Genomic DNA, 22,533 nt, shown 5'->3' on the forward strand with positions numbered 1-22,533 from the left:
GGCAAAATATACTGCTTTGATTCATTACTGGTGAGCCAAGAATAGTCTGATTTTTTACTTTGTCCATGATAAAGTTTTATAGTCACTCTGCAGAGGTGAATCTCCATTCACAATAACATATCTCATTTTCTTCCTTACAAAGGCTCCCTGGATAGCCCTCAAAGGTTTCCTGTTGGGTTCCTCACTGAGAATAAGGGGAATATAAAATTCCCAATATGATCATAGCTCACATTCCTATATTGCCTCAGAATTTTGAGTTTGCCGACGTGCCCTCAGTGCATTATCACATGAGGTTCCCAACAACCCTGGGAGAAGGGAATATCTATCACATCCATTTTTACAGATGAGGTAAAAACAAAACAAAGCACTTAATTAAATGCTGACTGTGTGCCAGACAACACGCTAAGCAATGGGGATAAAATTACAAGCAGGTGAGGCTTTGAAGTGACTTCTCCATGGTTATTCAGCTGATGGGTATCAAAGGGAGGATTTGAACTCAAGTCTTCCTGTCCATGTCAAGCACTCTATCCTCTATGTCAAGCTGCTTTTTTTATATAAATGATGGGAGGAAAAAAATTCATTGGGGAAGCCAGAGCAGCTTTTCTTTTTGTTGGCTTGATAACCTATACCATTTAAAAACAAAATGACTTCTAGCATCATTCACACCTGTCTTTCCGTGAGATCCAAGTTCACTGCAATCTCATATCTCCTCAGCCGGGTCAGGTAGTTATGATGAGCAAATTCTGCCTCGAGCTCCCGGATCTGCTCCTTGGTGAAGGCTGTCCTTTCCTTCCTGGGCTTACTATTTACTTCCGACTTGTAATTTCCTTCCTGGGAGTCTGAAAGTCAGAGCAGATTACATGCAATGTCATTAAACTATTGGATTAATGAAGGCATCTGCTCACCCACCTTCCATCTTGCTAGTGGGAAAAAAGTTAAGATTAGTTGCAGGATCAGTGATTGTGTATTCTAGACCATCAATGACCTCTTGACCAATGAAGACCAACATATGTTACACACACAGAGAGACTGAATAAAAATTGCTGGCCAAACTCACAGAGTATCCATATCTGCCACATCTCCAAACATGGGTGGGAAGGATTGACCTAGAGCCTTGCATCAACTCCAAATAACCTCTCTTACAAATCAAAATCCTTGAGACAAAACAGCCCAGCTATATGGGCAAGTCATTATCCCCTCCCAAAAAATGATACCAATTTAGTTTGACAAATGTAAAAAATGAAAGACATTGAATATGAATGTCAGTGTGGCTTTTTCATGAGTTTAGAAGTAAAAATCATTGGGAAGAAATGTAGAAGGGCACAGAAAGATGCCTTTTGTATGTGGCAGAATGCTTGGGGGAAAGGATAGAATCTCCAAAGCACTCAAAGACTCTCAAATGACAAAAATCTAATATCGTTTCTTTTTGTAAGACTAAAGAAGTTACTTTCTGAACATAACTGCTAAGAGATGAAGGGAAAGAACTATTGAAGGACGACAACAAAGCAAGGCTTGAAGGTTGGTTCTATTGAGCAGAGAGCAATCTTTCCTCCCCAAATTACTTTCCTTCTGTTTTTGTTTTGGGGTGTGTGTGTGTGTGTGGTTTTTTTGTTTTGGGTTTGTTATTTCATAGTATAAGAAACTCCTAGTGAACAAACTCCCTCCACCAAAGTAGGTTAGCAACTACTTTTCAATTTATATTCCCTGAGATTTGCCTGGGGGCACTGAGTGGTTAAGAACTTGCCTAGAGTTAAACCGGTGGTATACTTGAGAAACAAGTCTAGAATTTAGGTCTTCTTCCTGACTCGGGAACCAGCTCAGAGAGGCAGTGCTGTATCTTGGATAAACCATAGGAGTCCCACTCTAAATTACATGCATTTGAATATCACTTCAAATACTGGATGCGTGATACTAGGTAAGTTACCTCACCTTCCCTGGGTGCAACTTCCTCACCCGTGAAAGGAAGGGATAAGAAGTGACAACCTCTAAGGTCTCTTCTAACATCAAATTTACAATCCCATGATCTCCATTCATTATGCTATACTTATTTTTTTATCCTTCTGGCATCACGGGAGGCAGGGTGGTGTGTGATCATGTCAGGTCCATGTATAAAGGACAACTTTGTAAAGTTCAGAAAGACCATTATTCAAATAGATAATAATTCATGTCAGAATATATTCCTCCAAAATACCCATATAACAAATTATCCAGATAATTGCCTAATTTTCCCACCTGCATATACACTTGCACTCAGAGCCAGGATTTGAGAATGAGATGAAATGGTGTTTTTCTCTGATCACATCTGATTATATTTGACAGAAGAATTATGATATTTTCTTATAGGGCACAGAACTGAGGGCTATTTATAAACATTCATTTCCTTTTTGCCATGACCAAAGAATTCATTGAGTAGTGGCCAACCTATTATTTATGAGCTTTTCCACAGTTAGGCAGTCTTTTGGACAATAGAGTCAGTCTATTAATATAGCCATACTTGATGGAGATGTGTAGTGGATTGGAATTAACTCCAGAATATTTCCGTTGATAATAACCTATGTTCGAGAAACTATGAAAGGTATCACTGAAAAAATGCAAAAATGGAAAGGGTCAACTGACCAAGAAATAGGAGTGATAGTAGATGGAGAGCCCAAGTCTTCTACTGGTACCAAGGAAGTGCAAAAGGGTCTCTATGGGTAGGAAGTCCCTTAGGCCTTTGAAGGGAATCCTTTCTGAAGGACCCATGGAAGGACATGGGTAGGTATCAGGAAAAAAGAAATTAGTGGGATGTGATCTGCATCACAGAAGGATATCATGAATATCATGAATAGGATCACAGATATCTGCTTTGAGGTGGTGTAGTGGATAGAGCCCAGGGCATGGAATAAGGGAGATCTGAGTTTGAATCCTGCCTTAGATGCTTACTAGCTCTGTAACCTTGGGCAAGTGTCTTAACTACTGTCTGCCTGTGTTTCTTCAACTACAGAACTGGGATTATGCAAGTGCTTAACCACAAGGGATGTTCACAGAATCAAATGAGATAATTCCTGTAAAGCACTTCACATATCTCCTGCAACATAGTAGTTGCTATGGAAAGGCTATTATTATTGTTTCAATTGTCAGCACAGGTCACATGCAGAGATCCCCACTCAGATCCATTTTATTAGGAAACTTGGTTTTTCCTCATGCCTCCCACAGAGGCTGCTAGTGCCCCCTTCCCCTAATCTTCCTTGTCTTCATTTTGTCTTCATTATCTATATACTTATTTAGTATGCCCATCTTATTCCTACAATAGAGTGGAAGTTCCTTGAGGGCAGGCATTTTTTGATTTTTGTATTTTGTACCCTGGAGCCCAAAACAACGCCTGGTACAGAGCAGGTACTTAAGTATTTATTTGTTGATTGATTTTTCATTGTATCCACAGTGCCAAGCACAATTGGACATATAATGTCTGGTACATTATAAGCATTTAATACATTTGGGCAGATTGAATGATGGAGGAACATTTTTTTCTTCCAAATGACTTATTTTAAGTCCAAAGATACTGAAATACTTGGAATACATGTAGAAGAAATCCCAAATATGCTGGATACTCTTTCCTTCCCCCTGCTAATGTACAGCCCGATAGGAGCCTTCAGGGAATGACTAGGGGCTACTAGCCCACAATGGCACCATCTAAAAGAGAAACTCCTGGACTAAATAATTGTTATGTCAATAAGTCTGACTCATGATTAACAGGATCTGAAGCTGACCCACTGCAATGCTTTCTGTGGCCAGCAAGAGCAACAGTCTGTTTTCATTGATAGCCTGGCCCATCAGCCACTCTAACAGACCACAGAATGTATTTTCCTGACGGGTACATGGGCTATTTCCAGCATTCTTTATAAATCACAAACTGCAGCTCTAAGCTCGTCACTCACACCTATGCTGATGGGCTCCGTGCCTTGGCAAAGTCCAGCCAGCTGCAATGGTCTAGAGAAGTAGGGGCTATGGGTCATGTGCCTGCTGACTGGCATTTTTTACCCCATGGGTGAGACTCATGCCCATTATATAGAAGCTGGGATTGGAAGGGGAAAGAAAGGCTGAATCCAGACAATATCAAGACATCTGGCATCATCCAGATGTTTATCTATGGTATTATTAGACAATGATCAACATTCAGGTACCTCAGAACATCCAGATGTTCTGACATAAACTCCCCAGTGAGTGGCTGCATTGTTCACTTTTCAGCTGGAAGCTTGGGATCTTGTAGGATCTATCATAGCTCATATTCATGCTCAGAAAATGGACCTCTCACACCAGGCTCCCAGCATGTACACTCTGATGCCAAACTGGACAAGAGCCCTGTCCCCAGGCTCTGGGTCACTTTTCTTTGATGGGGCAAAACCATTCTCCTTGCGTGTAAAACAAATGTGGATTCAAGTCACAGGGCCAGGCTATTTTTTTTCATAAGCAATTTGATGTGAATGATTCATAGTTTGCCTATTTCCTTATGTAAGCATGAATGAATGAATTCACATTAGGGGAAGCGTGTTAACTTGTGTTTATTTTCATTTCTTTGAAATTTACATCCTTTAACTCTTTGTGATAGTCACAGCTTCCAGAAAAGTGGCTAAATAGATGTCTTTGTGTGTGTGCGTGTGTGTGAGAGTGTATAAATTTTGAAAGACACAATACCATCCATGCCCACAGCAAGTAAGTTTGTACATGGATCAGATTCAACATTCAATGGTGGGGCTATCTCAAATCCCCTACCATCATGACAAGCTTAAATCTCATATCCACTTGCTGAATTCCCTTTCTAAACACAAGCTGTCCAAAAACTACTGCCTAGAATATAGTCATTTCCATGGTGGTCATTGAAGTTTAGGGTAATTACTTATGGGAAAATTAAATTGTACATAATATAACAAAGATTAAATCCCTAACCCCCTTCAGCTGTATCAGCAAAGGAAAACAAGATCTTGCAAAAATAGGAGATATACCAGATGTGTCAATTACTAACCCCTAAGAACATTTCCTTTTTTTTTTAAACTTGCTCTCTAGGCTTTTTATCGTAGTTAAAGTTAAAAAAAAAATTTTCCCCCGTTTCTTTCCCATTAAACACAAGCTCCCTGGAATAGTGTTTTTGGACTTGTAACGTCCATAAACTTGGGTTGTTTTAATTTCTAAAGTCATAAATCCTTTTCTTTCTTTCTTTTCTTTTTGGAATGTTTCTTTTTAACAGTCTCTAAAGGATAAAGACTGGGAGATCCCATCCCTTTCTGACCTTAAGGTCCTTGTTCATATCACCTGACTAGCTTTTCTTTGGTGGAAAATGGGTGGGAGACTTGGAAGAGGCATTTGGCAGATTTGAAATCAGCGTCCATCTGTTTCCCAGCTGTTTCAACTGAGGCAAAAATCTCTCAGTTTTCTTCCACTACCCATATCCTATGCCAAATGGTAGGTGTTGAGGGGGGAATTTAGAAACTGCATCCCTTCTTTCTGCCTCTCAGCCTCAAACAAAATATCACCATCTGGCACAATGCATTACAATGTAAAAGGTCACATTTTGAGTATTCTCACTTGTAGACCTTCATGTGCACATTTAAGAAAGAACATGTGAACACAAGTGCACACAAGTGTTCCTCCACAAATAGACAAAGAACTTTCTTTCACATGCGTGAACATGCACACACACACAAATACACACACACATACGAATGCCTCACTTAAAGAAATGTTGACTTATGGGTTCAGGTACTGGTTGGCTGTCCTTGTTCCATAACCTTTGGCTTGCTGGGACTATGCTAATGGAAGAAGTCTGTGATACTTCCGTCAAGGATACAAATTGCTCTCCAAGGATCAGTTCTGTCTAGCTTTTAGAACTTCTCCACATGTGACTTTTTATTTCACCCAGGGAAAGGCAGTGCCAAAAGATAATAATGTTTTATTAGAGGCCAATGGGACAAGGGCTTTCTGTTCCTGAGCAACATGGTATGTGTTTAAGCCAAAGAGTATCATTAAAGCATGACTGACTGATATCGTAACACAAAACTAAATCTATTAACTTGCTTCACTGAAAAGTTAGTCTAGTGGTATGTGCACACCAACAGTGTAAGGAACCATCGCCACAGGTAAGTATGACCAAAATTATCAAAGTTTAGACTCCGAAGAACGCAAAAACGTGAAGATCAACAATATTTTTCCTTTATGAGATTTCTTGTGTCTGCTTTTTATTGGCTCCTGAAAAGACAGATATAGCACCATCTTACATGTAGCACTGCTGAGTTGGTTCAGAAAAAAAAATATCTAGAGGGTAAAGTATAGGGCTTCGTGTGTTGAATGGTGAAGCACACTGAATATAACTGGGCCATGTGGTTCTTTCCCAATATGTGGAGTTCACAGAATGTCCTCCAGTGCATCTCATGAAAATACTCTTGGAGATTCAAGGAAAGAAATGGATAGAGGACACTAGCAGAATGAAAAGTCATGGAGAAATCACATAGAGGTGGCAAGCTGTAATAATGACCCACTTCAATAGAATCATCAAAACATTGAAACCTTGATTCAAATAAAGTGCTTTGCATTTGAAAAGGGAGACTTTGCAAAAAAAAATTGTTTATTCGTTTAATACTTAAATCCCTCAACTCTGTATCTCATGGAGACCTGGTGGTAGCTATGTGTGCTTGAAGGTTTTGAAAAAGGAAGACAAGTTTCGAAGAGTTCTTTCCTGGTTTGAAGGGTATCCAATAGAGAGGCCTAGGGAGGGGCACTGAGTTTCCTTTGGGATGATCTGCCTGGTCAAGTTCAGAAAAGCCCAAGCCAGATACAAAGAAAGAATTGGGGAGTGGGGGGGGGGGGTGCTCATGTAAACAGAGCAGAGCAATTCATAACGGTGGAGCAATCTATTTCTGTGGAACAGGGGCTTCATACCAACAAAAACCCAGAATGTTGAGAACCACTATGGACTTAAATTAGCAAATTCATTCTTTTTCTCTGTCTCTCTCTCTCAGTCTCTCAGTCTCTCTCTCTCTCTCTCTCTCTCTCTCTCTCTCTCTCTCTCTCTCTCTCTCTCTCTCTCTCTCTCTCTCTCTCCCAAATTGCTTTCATGATTAAGAACCATTCTGAAAGTCATGATTGACTATCCTGGAAGTGGATGTAAAAATGTCATCTGAGTCCCATGGTAGCAGATTTTAGATCTTTTTTTAAAAAAAACATTTGTGATAATAGGCTATCTACAAGCCCTGGCTCTTGTGCCTAAGAGTTATGTGTAAAAACTGGGTTAACTCAAAATTTTGTTAGGTTCCCTATCCTTATATATTAGATTCTGAAAAATCCCAGGTATTTACCAGGGTTTTACAAAATAAAAAATAAATTCCTATGAATTATCACAAATACTACACAGTACAGCCCAAATTGGTGAGGCTTTTATTGTGAAGGTGGACTCTAACACAGAACTTTAGAGTTAGAAGGAAACAGCCCTTTCACTGAACACTTTGGGAGTTTTAAGAGCTAGTAGGGGATTTTTAACCTCTTCTGTGGCATGGGACCCCTTTGGCAGTCTGGGGAGGTCTAAGGACCCCTTCTCAGATTAATGTTGTTAACTGCAGGGAATAAATTGATTACAGAAGCAATCAATGGTTAGTGGGAATAAAGATATAATTTCTTCCCCCTCCTCTTTCATGGACCCCCCCATAATCTATCTTTGGACACCTTGGGAGTTCACATGCCCCAGGTTAAGTACTCTCATCTAAAGTATAAAGATGATTTCTTCATATGCTAAGGCGATGCCAGGGGCCAAAGCCTCCACTCTAAAACACTAGCAGTGTTGGACAAAGGGGTTTCATTTCTTCGTGGATTGAAATTCCTCTCTGTTTAGCTCACTCCTAATGTGACATGAGTACTGTATTTAGTGAGCATGGTGTCAGAGCCCTTATGGGTTTACTGAGATCAACTTCTGACTTTTCCCAGAAATTATCCTGTACAAAGGAAAGATGCAAAGATGAGAGTAGATGAAGGAAGAGAGAAAGAAGATATCTGGTTAAAAAAAAACAATCAGTTTTGGTGGGGAAGGAGCATTTTTGAGGATGAAAGACAAGAGTCTGGAAATTGCTGCTTTCCATAAAGACATGAATATAAAGAAATAAAATCGACATGTTTAGGGAAAGGTGCCCAAGAAAGTTAGAATACGAACATGAACAGAAACCAAGGGCTACCAGTCAAGCATTGCAGAGTCAAAGCTTATGCAGTTCAATTAAGGGCTTTTGCCCAAATGAAAATCATGTGAGCAATCTGGAAATGTGCTCAGCAGCAGTGGACACCAGGATTAAGAGAGGCTCCAAAATTAGCTAGCTGTGCCCTTTGGATTCAAGAGTACATGCCTCTTCAGTGATGAGATTGCTGTGGTCCATTGTGCACCGTCAGAACTTGGCAAACACTCTTTAACAACACATCCTTAACAACTAGCAGGGGTTAGATCCAGTTACAGGTCGGAGGGGACCCCAGAAGCCTCTAAAACTAGACTGAGAATTTTCTCCCTATTCCCTGCCATCTCCAACAAGATACCTAAAAAGTAGCTGTTCAGCCTTTCCTTAAAGATTCATACTGAAGGGAAACCCATTGACTTGCTCCAGGCTTCCTGGAATGCTCTGCTGCTTCAAACCTAACTCAGTTTCCCTGGTTTCCTTCAAGATTTAGCTCAAATCCCACCTTTCATAAGAGGCCTTTCCTAGTTCCTATTTCACCTCCCCTCCAACTAGTACCTTCACATGCTAAATACCTTCCATCCCTCCCCCACCCTTTCTCTCTCTCTCTCTCTCTCTCTCTCTCTCTCTCTCTCTCTGTCTCTCTTCTCTCTTTGTCTCTCTCTATCTCTATCTCTCTATCTCTCTCTCTCTGTCTCTGTTGCTCGCTTTCTCTCTTTGTCTCTCCCCGCCCCAGCCATGTATGGGTGTGTATACACATAAAATCTTCTATATACATAGTTATTTACAGGGTGTCTCTCTGATTATCACATAAGCCTACTGAGGGTAGGACTATTTTTGCCTTTCTATGTGTCTTCATCACTTGGCACAATGCCTGGCCAATGGTATGCATTAAATATCTTCATAGTGACTTCCCTGGCTAAAAGACGCTTCACTTTTTTCATCGAAATGACCAGCGGCATGTTTTCTTCTGCATCTGACCAAACCCAGCTTCTCTGCAGCTTTTGCCAGTGGCTCATGATTCTGTCCTTGAGGCTGACCAACTAATCAATAGATCAATCCCCATTTATTAAGCACCTACTGTAGGCCAGACCCTGGGCTGAGAACAAACCTCATCCCTTATCCATATAATAGTTCTTCGGGTCAGCGGACATCATTATTGTGCCCAACTATTCCCTGTCTTTCTCCAGAAGAAATCCTTCCCCACACAGTTCCTTGAATTGCTCCTTGCATGAGATGATCTCAAGTTCCTTGGCCATCCTGGCTGCCTCTTTCTTTTTTTTTTCTTGAGACAGTCCTGCCTGTTAATTTCCTTACCAAAGAGCACATTCTTCTCAATTCTTCTCAGGATGAATATGGCACTAGTACCAATTCCCTAGTCCTGGACTGATTTAGCTTTATGGGTAATCTAAGGCTATTTTTTATAGATGATCTGCTGCCTAGATATGACTACCTTATCCAGATTTGGGAAATTGATTGTTTGACTCCACACATATCACTTTACATTCATTTCTATTCAACTTTGTATATTCAACTCAATTCCATGTTCTAATTTCTTGAAGTCTGTTTGAATCCTGACTCTGTCATTCAGTATCGTAGCTATCTTTCCCTTTCAGCTGTATGTCAGGCACAAAATTGATAAACATGTCATCTATGCCTTTATCCATCCAATTCACTGACTGACAATAGGGGGAAAGGAAAACAAAAAGGGAAACGGAAATGGACAGAAGGAGAGAGGAAGAGAAGCATCAAGCATAGATCCCTACGATCATTTCTACTGCAGACTTTACTCCAAGATGACATCAAACTATAAATGATTACTCTTTTGACCTGACCCTTCAACCAGGTCCAAATCCCCCTAATTTTACCTTCACCTAACCCATATTTCTCCTCTTTTCCAAGAGATGGAGAAGGAGGGGGAGAGAGAGAAGTAGGGGTAGGAAGAAAGGGAAGGGAAGAGAGGGGGAAGGGAGAGAGAGACAGAAAGACAGAGATGGAGAGAGAGGCAGAGAATGAGAGAGACAGTAAGAGAGAGGCAGAGAGAGAGGCAGAGAGAGAGAGAGAGAGAGAGAGAGAGAGAGAGAGGAAAAACTCTACCTACAGCATTCCCTGTTCTAGAACACCAGTAATCCTGTCCATAAAGTAAATATAGTGAGTCTACCGTGACTAGTCCATGCTGAAGCCTGTTACTTAGTTCAGTCTTAGCCTCAAAATACGCTTTCCAAACTTGGATTATTCCATCTCTAAGATTATCCTTATCCCAGGCTTTTAAGTCCATTTGAATTGAGGGTATTCACCATCTTAGGCCCTTGCTCTAATTCTGAACAAACATGGCTCCTAAAGCCTTTCCTGTGGAGGCAGATGAGTTGGTCCTGGATATTTCAGATCAAGACTTAAAAGAAAGAATGACAATGTAGCTATCTTCTACCATAGCATAATTACATAGTACACATAGAAAATGTTTAGGGGTAGGTGGCTAGGAACCAATTTACCCAAATAGGTAGTTAGGCAGGATTGTACTGCTGCTTTCACAACATACTACATAAATAATGCCTACAAAGACAGACTATTTTGGGAGCCATTATGCTGTGTAGTTGTAACTTCCCTAAATCATAGCTCTGGTTACTTTTGTATATGACTTACTCCACTGAAGTCCTTTAAAGCTTCCTTATGGTGAGCAAGTGACCATTGGCTTTCAAAGACCATGCCAGTGCAAAACGAGCCACGAAAGCCAACTTAGCTAAGGCCAAGGAAGAAGGATGGCCATGTGGGTATGAATTTATGTGTTTGTTTTTTTTCTTCACTTTCAGAGACTTATGAAGACTAGTTATTAAGGTACAGAGGGATTACAGTATGCATTGGTAGAAGAAATGCACAATCTGGTAAAATCACTGATTCATAAGAACTGAACTAAGTTTGGGGTAATCAAATTTCATCCAGGAGAACAGGCACAAAAAAATTAACGATTGATTTTTATTTTTTATTTGACATGACTCTATTCATACAATCTTAGAATGTTAAACCTAGAAGGGAACTCAGAGGTGTTCCGGTCTAATCCTCTCATCTTAAAGATGCTCATGCTGAGGCCAACAGGTTGGATATGTTTCCCAACTAGCTAGGAGTCTGCCTTGGCTCTCAGGTATAAGTGTCATTCCAGAATCATGGATACTATTTCTGAAATTAATAAGGAGTCTTTTTTTCCTCATTACATGTCACTCAATCCATTAATCAAACAACAAACATTTATTAAGTTCTTCCCATGGGATGGGCATTGTGCTAAGTATTGGGGAAGCAAAGGAAAGAAAAAAAAACCTTGCTGTCAAGAAGTTAACATTTTAGTAGGGGGACTCCTCTCCATCAAAAATTCATAAGGACCAACAAATAAAGAAATACTGTCATAATGTCATCACCTGATTACAAGTGTCAATAGGCCAGGGACTATAAAACAATTGCTTCCATTCACTAAACTTTGAAAAAATTAAAACAAAACCCCAAACTGGGGAAAAATTAGTAACTAACACAATGGTCCAGATCTCATTGCTTGTAAATAACTCATTTGGTGGAATCAAGAGTAAAATGTTAGAACAAGAGTATGAATGTTGGACACTGACATGCAGGACGCCATATAATGTCTAGCCAGTGTAAAGTTTAAACATTGACTAGCAAAAGTTTATTTTACTCTGAAAATTGATGACCCCCTCCAATGAATTTACATGTTGATCCTGGCATATCAAAGGCCAAAGTTGACAATTTAATTTTGATTTTCCAATGAAACTATTGAAGTGACATTTTAGAAGGCCCAATGGGAGACATGGTTGATTTTGGTTTCCTATGAAAGTTTTACTGGGAAATTTGACAAAACTTACCCAAACCTGGCAAACCCCAAAAACTGGCTGGACTCAGAGAGTTTTTCAATTGAGTCCTGGCGGCTTGTGTTGGAGATTTAGGTAAACATGAGTCACATACTGGCAAAAAGGAAGACCATCAGAACAGCTAGCTCATATCCATTAGAGGGGAGAAGTTAAGTCAACAGCTTCCTATGGGCTAGTCCTCCTCTCCCAGGGCTTCCTCATGGCATTGAGATGACCCTGGCTACTGAAAGACCATGCCAAGTGAATTCTATCTTGGTAGGGCCTTAGTAGGAAAGACTTTGTGTATAGGCCTGGTAATGGAGTGCCACTGAGGAAGCCTTGCTCAGAGCCAGAGGCTCACCTCCAGAAGGTTGGTTCCAAGCAACATTACATTTAGACCTTCATATTATACCATACACAATAACAAGCTACAAATGGGTATGTGGCCTAAATATGAGAGTTTATGTATTTTTTTAATGGAGAACCAAAGAAAGTGCCTTTCACAATGGTGGAAAGGAGAAAAATTTTCATCAGAAAGATAGAATAAGTCATTTTAATTTATAAAGTTAGCAAAGCTTTTACATGATCAAAATCAGTACCATTAGATCATGACCAGAAAATTTAAAGTGAGAGAAAAATCTTCTAGCCACTGTGCCACACAGCTGCTGAAAGAGACAGATAGACTAAATGTCCCAAAAGTCTTTATGCAATTTTAAGATTTACTAGCTAAAAACTTGAAGTTTTAAGTGTTAATATCTTAAAAGGCAATAAGATTTTTGTGACATCCAATATATGCAATTCGCACAAACATCTAAGAATGAGAGGCATTCTCCAATATATCTGTGGCCAAAGGAAATGAACAAGCAGTTTTGAAAGAAGAAATGCAAAATTGCATGCTGATTAACTTTGAATGATTTAGCTATTCTCAGTGATACAATGATCCAAGACAATTCTAAAGGAGTTATCATGGAAAATGCTACCCACTTCCAAAAAAGAGCTGATGGAATGAATCTGAATGCCTATTGAAGCATACTATTTTTCACTTTTTTTCTTTTGCTCTGTGTCTTCTTTTACAGCGTGATTAATATGGAAATAGGTTTTACATGATTGCACATATATAATAAGCTATATCAAATTGTTTACCATCTGGGGGGAATTTAGAAAGCATTTTTTAAAATGATGTTAAAATTTGTCTTTACATGTTAATTAGAAAAAAATTAAATACTATTAAAAAGAAGTGCAGATCATAAACATCCAAATGAGAAAATATTCCAAATAACTAATAATAAGCAAAATGCAAATTAAAACAATACTGAGGTTTCACTTCACACCTATCAATAGTCAGAAATGGAAATGACTCAGTCAGTATCAGTGAACCTATGGGAAGTCAGAGGCACTGATACATTGATGGCAGTCATAAACTGATCCAAACATTCTGTGGAATATTTGGGAATTATGTAAGAAAAGCCATTGAATTATTCATACCCTTGGAACCGTTACTACCACTACTGATCATAAAACCAGAGGAAATAAACAACATAAAACAATGTCCTCCATGTAAGACGATAGCCACAACTGCGTTCTTTGCTGTAGTTAAAAAAAAATAGGAAACCAATTGTGGTATATTGAGGTAGTGGAATATTGTTGTTTTATAAGAAATTAAAACAGATTTGGGGAATTCAGAGAGACCTGGGAAGACTTATGGAATGATAATGCAGAATTGAAGAAAGCAGAAGCAGAACAGTGTACATAGTGACTTCAATCCTTTAACTAATACATAATAGGAAAAAGCCATTAAAATGTGATGAATTGAAATGAATAATTTGGAGAATTGATATGAAAATAGCCTTTTTTCTTCTCAAAAGAGAAGCAGGCAAAAGGGAAGGGGAATGTGACCTAGGGTGTCAAAAAGCCCTGCTGTGACAGCTTGCTGGATGGGTTTTTGGTTTGTTTTGATTTTGTCACAAGGGTTGTATAGAAGGGGAGGGTTCAAGGGCAAATGATAAGAATACCAAAACAAAAGACAACATTTTTTTCTTCTTTTTAAGATGCTGGATTGGGAGTCAAAAGAGCTTGCGTCAAATTGCAGCACTGGTTCAAATGTCAGCTGTCACTTGCTACTTGTGCCTCCTTCAGCAAGCCCCTCTTTCCTCAGGGCCTCCTACTCTGTAAAATAAGGGGCTTGGATGATCTGCCCTCTGAGGTCCCTCCCAGCTCTCAGTGCACGGTCTTCTGATGCTCTGTCCCAAGGACTCAGCCCCAATGTGAGGACACACACCATAGTCACAGCATTTGTGTTGCCAGACTTGGTCTGGTGGACATCTAACTTCACAAATGGTGAGAACTTTGCCATTGCTGGACTTTGTTTAGATCATCATGTCTGACAAAGGACAGCAAACATTCTTGTTGGGCTTGACAAGTTTGGAGCTCTTGATCAGGTAACCCCCACGGGAAACAGGATCAATGTAATTTTCAGGCAAACCTTTCTCAACATTCTAGTATCTAATAAGCACTAACAAGTTGTTGTCCTCAAGGTGCAAAGAGATCTGCTTTGCAAAGTAGAAATCTCACATTCCATGGAGCAAAATCAAGGCTACAGCTTAATGTAAAATCATAGAGTGGAGCTGGACATAACCTTGGAGGTCATTCCCTTAATTGGATGGATGAGGATGCTAAAACAAAACAGGTTAGGTGTTATGCCCTCAGTTACACCATACAGAAGGAAAGCTGGCCTTTGCACCTAGATCCCAGCGGGCGACATTTCCTCCTGAATGTTTATTTTATATCCTTATAGGATAGTGTGTATGGAGATCTAATTAATGCTTCACTCACAAAATGTGTGCCTGCAGGCAACCACATGTGAGGTGGGGGACAGGCCTTAGCCAAGCTCAGTTCTCTTGTTCCTTTCTTTGCAAATCAGTCTTTCCCCCACAAATCACTCTCGTCAACATTCAGTTGTGCTGGGCACATTGACTCCATTTCTACTCATTCACTTAACTCTAATGCCCCTCAGACTAAATCCTGAACAACTTTGGGAAACAAGCAGAAGCTTCTTGTGTTTCCTCCCTGCTCCTGCCACCAGGATTATTCAAGCACATGCAGAAAAGTTGTGTTGTGCTCATGTACTCCCCTTGGTCTGTAGCCAAGCACTATCTCTCTGTTTCAAAAATGGATGGGCTCTCTAAGCCTATATGCAATAGTTTCATTCCCAGTTGGGCTCTAGAGTAATGTTGCTAAAGACTACTCATAAATAAGGGTGTAAAGTGTTTTCCCACATGTCATTAAATGGAATGACTTGCTTTTGGAGTCCATCAAAATAGAAAAAAAAAGTGTCAACATTTTAAAAGTGAAACGTACCATTTACTATTTATACTATACACTGGCTTGTTTGTACCGAGGCAAGATCAAAGGGAAAAGAATAGATATTTAGATGTTGAGAAAGAGAAAGAAAGATGAGGAAAAGACGTGAAAAGAAAGAGAAACAGAGAGACAGAGTCATAGAGAAATGGAGAAGAGAGGAAGGGAGAAAGTAGTGCAGAATAATTAACGGAGGACAAACCTCGGAGTCAAGAAAACATGGGTTCAAGCCCTGCCTCTGACCATACATGTCAATGGGTGAGTCATTTACCCTTTCAAGGCCCCAGGTAACTCTCTAAAATTCTTAATTACAGTGGGATGCTCACTTGAGATCCCCAGAGGGCACAGTCCTGTAGAAGCGATCACAGATCCTTTAGAGTCGTTAGAGTAATACCAGATGATTTTCCATAGCAGAATGTGAGCTCCTTGAGGGCAGGGACTGTTTAATTTTTGTCTTTGTACGCCAAGTGTCTAGCTTACAGGAGGTGTTTAATATTGAACTTACCCCCCATACTGATGAAATCAGTGCTATTGAACAATAAGTAACAGACAACAGAGCTGAAGATGGATACAGAAGGAGAGCAGAGGCATCTCCTCCACCCCACCCTCCACACATGAGGAAACTAAGAACCAGCACGACCAGCTCATTATCTGGAGACATATCTTAAGACACACATATCTGAAGCACTCCCAATTTCTCCTCCAAACTGTAACTGACAATTTTTCAAAGCCAGCCCTGGATTTAACAAAAGCTGATGGTACAATGTCTGTCAGATAAACTAACAGAGAGCTTCTATCTTACTATTCATTAGACCAAAGCCCAAAGAGTTCAGATGTATTTTAAGCTCACTTAATGAGAAATACATAATCATGATCAAGTCCAGAGGATGAGCCTCATTGATTCAACCTTAAAAAGAGGAAGTTAATGCACATAAGGACATATTAAAAAGGGAAAATGTAACATGTTCCCCTAAGGTTCCACCTTCAGAGCTGAAATGCCATACCTAAAGATCCCAAGTGACTCTGAGCCCTTCATTTCGCCTCATCTACATACAAGCCACGAAGTGATGACCAAGGCAGCAGAACCCATCTGATCTGAGGGTATCACCCCATGGCAGAGATGCAATAGCTCACAGAAAATTCTGGTAGTCATTTTGATATGAACATCTTGTGTTCTCCTCAGAGGCATCACTTTAAATAAGCTTTCTTTCATTAGGGGCACATGATTAAGAGAGTTTGGCTGCACATCAGGGGTAAGAGCCTCCAGCCCCAGCAGTCCCACCCTCAGTCAGGTGGCTCTGGATCTGAGAGTGATATCACAGGCTAGAGACTAAAGAAAACTGGAAGCATTATAAGGATCACCTGTCAATATCTACAATCAATTAATCAGCATTTACTAAAAGAGCTTACTATGTGCAGGACACTGTGCCACACCCCAGAGAAACAGGAAAAAAGCTAAAATAGCCTCTGATTACAAGGATCATACATTCTAATAGGGGAAATAACATGTACATAAATCTGTACACACAAGACCGCATAGTTGACAGGGAAGCTTGGAGGGGAAAGCACTAACAGCTGAAGAGATTCCTGAGAAAGTGGGGCTAGAATTGGGTCTTAAAGGAAGACAAGGATTCTAAAAGGTGATGTTAAGAGGAACAGCATTCCAGGCCTCCTGGGCAAATGCATGGAGATTGGAAATGAGATATTATATGAGAGGAACACCATGTACCATGATAGCTGAATTGGTGAGTGTATGGAAGAGGGTAAAGGGTTAAAGGGATAGAAAGAGCCAGGTTGGCAGGACCCTTCACCGCCAAAAGAAGAGGTTCTGCTTCTTTGGTGCGTTCCCCAGCCATGGCTCCTCAGAACTGGAGAACAGACTGTAGTGCCTTCCTTCTCCTCTCCAATGGCCCCATCATCCTCAATCTGTCACTGCTTTCCTTTAAGATATTTGCCCAGAATCATTGGTTTTGTTCCACTTAGATACCACGTGAAAATTCATTGAGATATTTTATAATTCCTACTAACAGAAACAGGCATAGGCAGCAGAAAACCAGAACAAAATAAACAAATGACAGTACCCTCCTCTTTAAGGAGAACAGACAACTTAGACCAATGCATAGGGGTCATTCCGGCAGTGTCCTCGTGACCAGATCCATTCTGATGCAACCATTTACATGCAGGTGATTCTATATACAGTGGCTTACAAAGTATTGGATCTCTCCAAAGGCTACAGAGAGATCCAAACCATTGCACAGTCCAAGAAATGAAGGCACAGGAAGAGCTGAATGGGGCTTCTTCCTTGTGGGAGACTCCCATGTTTCTCTGGGGCAAGGGGCATCTGTCTACACCACCCATTTCTTCTGATCCAGGCTGACTTTCTACTTCAACTCATTTATGAGCAGTTGAAAATTAAAAGGAAAAATGGCACATGTGAACACATTAGTACAAAGGGACATGGGAAATTAAGAAGACTGACCTTCAAGTCAAAGCCTCACATTAGCTATCCCTCCAGAAATTCTGGTTGAACAGAGTGGAAGCCTAGAGTGTTTAAGACTGTGCTCAATTTCTGTTTGTGCTTTAAAAACAGAAGTCCAAACCACCAGACCCATTCCCTTCTCCTATTCCCACCTTCTATCAAATTGGATGACCTATGTTAAATACCACTGTGTCCTTGGACTTCTGGCCTCTCTCACCCACATGAGCACACATAAAGACAGAATGAGGAGACCAACAGAGCCTTGAGGCTGTAAGAGAAACATCGACAGCCTGGCTTTGGTCCTTGGTGTTGGGAGCAGATTAAAAGCAATCAAAGCCAGTAGAAACTCCTGGCCAGAAGGGTGTGAGTTTCAGTTCATCTTTCTTAGTGACTTCTGGAAATTTTGGGGATTTTGTCAGTGTAGGGAATCGCTACCTCTACCAGCAAAGCAGATCATAGCCCACCTAGGGATGGGGAGATTAGGCTTATAGAGCTGCTTAAGTATATCAATTGTTGTGGTGGTTGTTGTTAGTCCTTCATTCTTGAAGAGGACCAATGAATTGTCATGAATTGAATTTAAGTGAGGAAGAGCTGCAGGAAGTCATCAGCCTCACTCTCTCCTCCAGATTCATCAAAATCCAGTGGCAGGACAAAAGTCAAGACAGCAGAGATGGCCCCAGAGTCAACAGTGAGTAACTAGCAGAGGCTGCATTTGAACTTATGTCAGACTCCTTAGGCCCGTGGTGTGGCAACAAAAGCTCCCCATTCTAGTGACATTACCATTCTTGGATTCAATCCTTGCCTATAACTGTACAGACCTTGAAGCCCCGGGCATGTGTCCAAATCCCTCAGTGGCCTCACACAAAATACTGTCTAACCCTATATAAGGAGCAGCTTCCAGCGTGTGCTGGTGAAGGATCTGCCTTGTTGGAAGCTCCCTGTGCAATCAACTGGTTCAACCCCCGCACCAACTCCCCCCCAAAAAAGTATGTGCATACACACACACACACACACACACACCTGAGTGACCAGGGACAAATCACAACTCCTCTGAATCTGCAAAATGAGGTTACTACATCTGTAGCAGATATCATACCGAGCCATTATGAAGCTTAAAAGAGATGGTGTATGGAAAACTATTTGAAAGCTGAAAAAGCTCAGCAACTAGCAGCTATGGATATTATGATTCCTGAAACCTACTGGTTGCATGACCTTTGCCAAGGTCTTCTTCTGCCTCAGTTTCCTCGCCTGTAAAATAGGGACATTAATAATAGCACCTCGCTCCCAGGGTTAAGGGGGTGGGGGGTAAAATGAGAAAATGTTTATAAAGTGCTCCATAAACCTTCAAGTCTTATAAAAATGATATTACTTTTGCTCTTGTTGCTGTTAAAGACTGAATTTGGGTTGATGTCCACACACTGAGAACAATTACAGTGGTGTTTTATTCTGAAAGATAATCATCCATTAGTTTAATCAAAATCCTTTATTGTCCACCCTATGAAAAAATATTGACTAACCATGGGCCCGTTATATAAAGTACAAAACAAACTTCAGTTCACAGGCTCGTAAATTTCAACATCTGTATCCACTGGAAACTCACCCAAAACCTCTAAAGTCCCTATCCCCTCAGTACCTCTTGGAAGCCTTTAGGAGCAGGGGCTATAGAGCTACGTGCTAGTGTGAAGAAAGTTTTTAGTTCAACAACAGCTTTGCCTCAGGAAGCCGAGAACCTCCATCTCTCCCCCTTTTGACTGAAGGGCAGCTATAAATCTATGGGTTTCAGCAGCACAGATACACACCCAAACTCCAAAGCAAAGACTCAACGTGTGCTCTAGCTGCTCCTGCGGTCTTTGAAGGTCCCATTTCTTGGCCTTCTCATCTTTCCCTACAATTTCCTCCCTTAGGGCCTCACGAATAAAAAAGTGATTTCCCAAGGCTCATGGTCCAGACCCAACACTATAAAGAATAGGAAACCAGATTGCATGGCACATGAAACTGAAGCTGCTGTAAACCTCCTCGCAGGCCGTTAGCAACAGTGCCCAATGACCGGAGATTTGGTAGGATTTATTTTATACCACTGAACAATAAAACCAACTAGGGCTCATGAAGTGATGTGGGTTTTTTTTGTTTGTTTTCTTTGTTTTGTTTTTTAGGAATTAACAAAACACTAAAATCCTTTTCTTTTCAAAGTAAAATAAGACAAAGGCAAGAGAAACTCCTTAACCCTCCCCAATTCTCTAATTTTAGTTGGGCGTCCTGGCAAAAAAATTGGTGATTATGCTGATAATGGTGATGATGGCACCAATAAGGATGATATTTATATGCTACTTCTGATGTTCTCTTCTTTAAAAGCTGCAACATCGTGCTCACTCTTAGAGGTCTAGGCCTGAAAAAAGCTCACTAGTGAAAAATCACAGAAATCACTGTTGGTGGCTTCAGTAACTGGGACAGCAAAGCATACTCCTTCACAACACGGAACATCATCATGGGGCCCCTTTCCTGGCTCCAGGCATCTGGATGGAATGTGAAAGAAGTTAGTGCCATTTCTGCTTTATTGGGAAAACATTCAATGTTTAAATGTTAACCTAGAAATAAAAGAGGAGGGATGTTCTCCTGCATCTCCCTACTGTCTTTCCAAAACTAGGAAACTACAGGCACATAACTCAAATGAAGGATTGTCCCATAATCCACACAGTGACAGACTCTCTTTCACGGTTAGTGTTAGAGAATTGCATTCATCTCTGTTGCTCATCTTAAAACTTATTTTTGTTATTATTATTTAGACAAGGGGTGGCTTGCTAGACAAGATAGGGGAGACGTTCAAAATCAAAGTGATAGAAAAAGAAAATATTTTAAAACCAATTAAATTTGTAAAAGGTTTTTTTTCTCTGTCCTCCAAAAGATTAAGATTTGTTATTTCTCAAATTCATTGTTGTCACCATGTAATCTGAATTCTGAAATGGCAAGATGAAATAATAGATTTTTAGATATTAAAAAATATCACGGAAAGAAAAGGTAAGCCAATAGAAAAACACAATCTGACCTGGAATACTTCATCAGTGATGTCTTAATTGAAAAATTCTAATGATTCCATGAATTATACATCTGTCATTTTAGGAAATTCCATCAATCTATAGGGGATTTTTTTCCTTAAATAAATAAATGTGCATGTATATGCATGTGTGTGTGCATGTGTGAATACATGTGTGTATGTATGTAATAAATGTGTTTTCTGTAACATGCATAGCCCTATTGAACAAGGTGACTGCCCTTTGACTGGGACCATACAAGGAGAGGCAGATTGCGAAGCCTGGTAGGACACCACCAGCTCAGCTGGGCAGGGAGAGAGGGGTCTGGGGCCCTCATCATAGCCATTCATGTCCCACATAAAACTGTCTCATATTCCATAAAAATGCCAGGGGCCTTAAGGAACAACACGGGCCTGAACCAGCAGTGTATTTTGGCTGCAGTTTCAGAGCTCAAGAGTTAGAGCCAGAAATAGGAGCTTGCTCCGTGAGAAAAAATACTTCTGTGTTACCGTTGTACATCTGTCCTCCCTCGTCTCCATCCAGGTCCCTCTATGTCACATGAAGCACAGGAAGGAAACAGACATAGATAGAAATTGTAGAAACCCAAACTCTAACCCCAGATGAGGCGAGTCCTCTGCAACCCCCTCCAATTCTCCCGATGGCCCTGACCTCTATGAAATAAGAATGCTGACGTGTCACTTGTCCTTTTTCCATGTAGTGATTAATGAGGTAAGATCTGCTGAGCAGCTTGAGATTCCAAAGGCCTCTTAGCCGAGTGTCAGAAGACTTAGATTTTAGTCCAATCTCTGTCCCTAGCTCACTGCATCACCACTCCCTCTCCAGGGCTCTGGTGCCTTATCTGGGAAATGGGAATTGGAATGCCTGTGAAGTATCACAGGTGTGTTGTGAGGACCAAGGGAGAGAGTCAGAAAAGAAACACAAAGTGGGTATTTCATTCAAGGTGGAAAGAGCATAGGATTTGGAACCAGAAGACCCAGGGTCAAATCCTGCCTTTCTCACTTACTGTGTGACCTCAACCAAGTCAATAGACCTTTCTGGGTTTCCAGAAGAATTAGGGTTGGACTTGACAGTCTTTAATGTCCCAAACCTAGGATCTTAGGATAATATCCCAAATGGGATCGAGAAATCACTTTCTTCCATGGATTTCTCATGGTGGTTCTTTTCTGCGAGCGACAGAAAGTAGGGAGGAAGCTGGCCAAGCAGGGTGATGACATCAGCCGCCCAAGAGACTCAGAATGGCAATTAAGACAAGGAAATTATAATCAAACCAATTCCTTGGAGTGACTTCTTTCTTGACCTCCCCTTTTTTTTCTTGTTTCTCTTTCCTGAGTATAAAAGTTGCCCCCTCTTGGTTCACCCTCCCCATCTGGTTCCCACCAGCCTTTCCTGTGATTTCTGTTCTGGCCCAACTGTGATATGGCAGTGACCCACATGGCATCCTACCCTCTTCACTTCTCAGGCTATTATTGTCAAGATCTCAACAAGATTCCCTTTTCTTTTCTACAAGTCTTTCTCCAAGAGCCAGCTGAGCTGCCCCGCCTTCCATAAAACCTTCTAGGATCTCTGTGAGAGTATTCCCTGACTCCTCAAATTGTCAGAGAGTCCTTTAAATA

At 40.7% G+C, this 22,533-nt stretch overlaps 1 protein-coding gene across 1 annotated transcript in view; it reads right to left on the minus strand.

Moving 5' to 3' along the window:
• MEOX2 (mesenchyme homeobox 2) overlaps nt 1-22,533 on the minus strand; it is an 86,120-nt gene that overhangs the window by 21,219 nt on the left and 42,368 nt on the right. Inside the window, exon 2 of the mRNA XM_036761349.1 lies at nt 667-839. Within this exon, the coding sequence (XP_036617244.1) occupies nt 667-839 (173 nt within the window). The remainder of the gene's footprint in view (nt 1-666; nt 840-22,533) is intronic.

Source organism: Trichosurus vulpecula, chromosome 5 (assembly GCF_011100635.1).
Source record: "Trichosurus vulpecula isolate mTriVul1 chromosome 5, mTriVul1.pri, whole genome shotgun sequence".
Taxonomy (NCBI): domain Eukaryota; kingdom Metazoa; phylum Chordata; class Mammalia; order Diprotodontia; family Phalangeridae; genus Trichosurus; species Trichosurus vulpecula.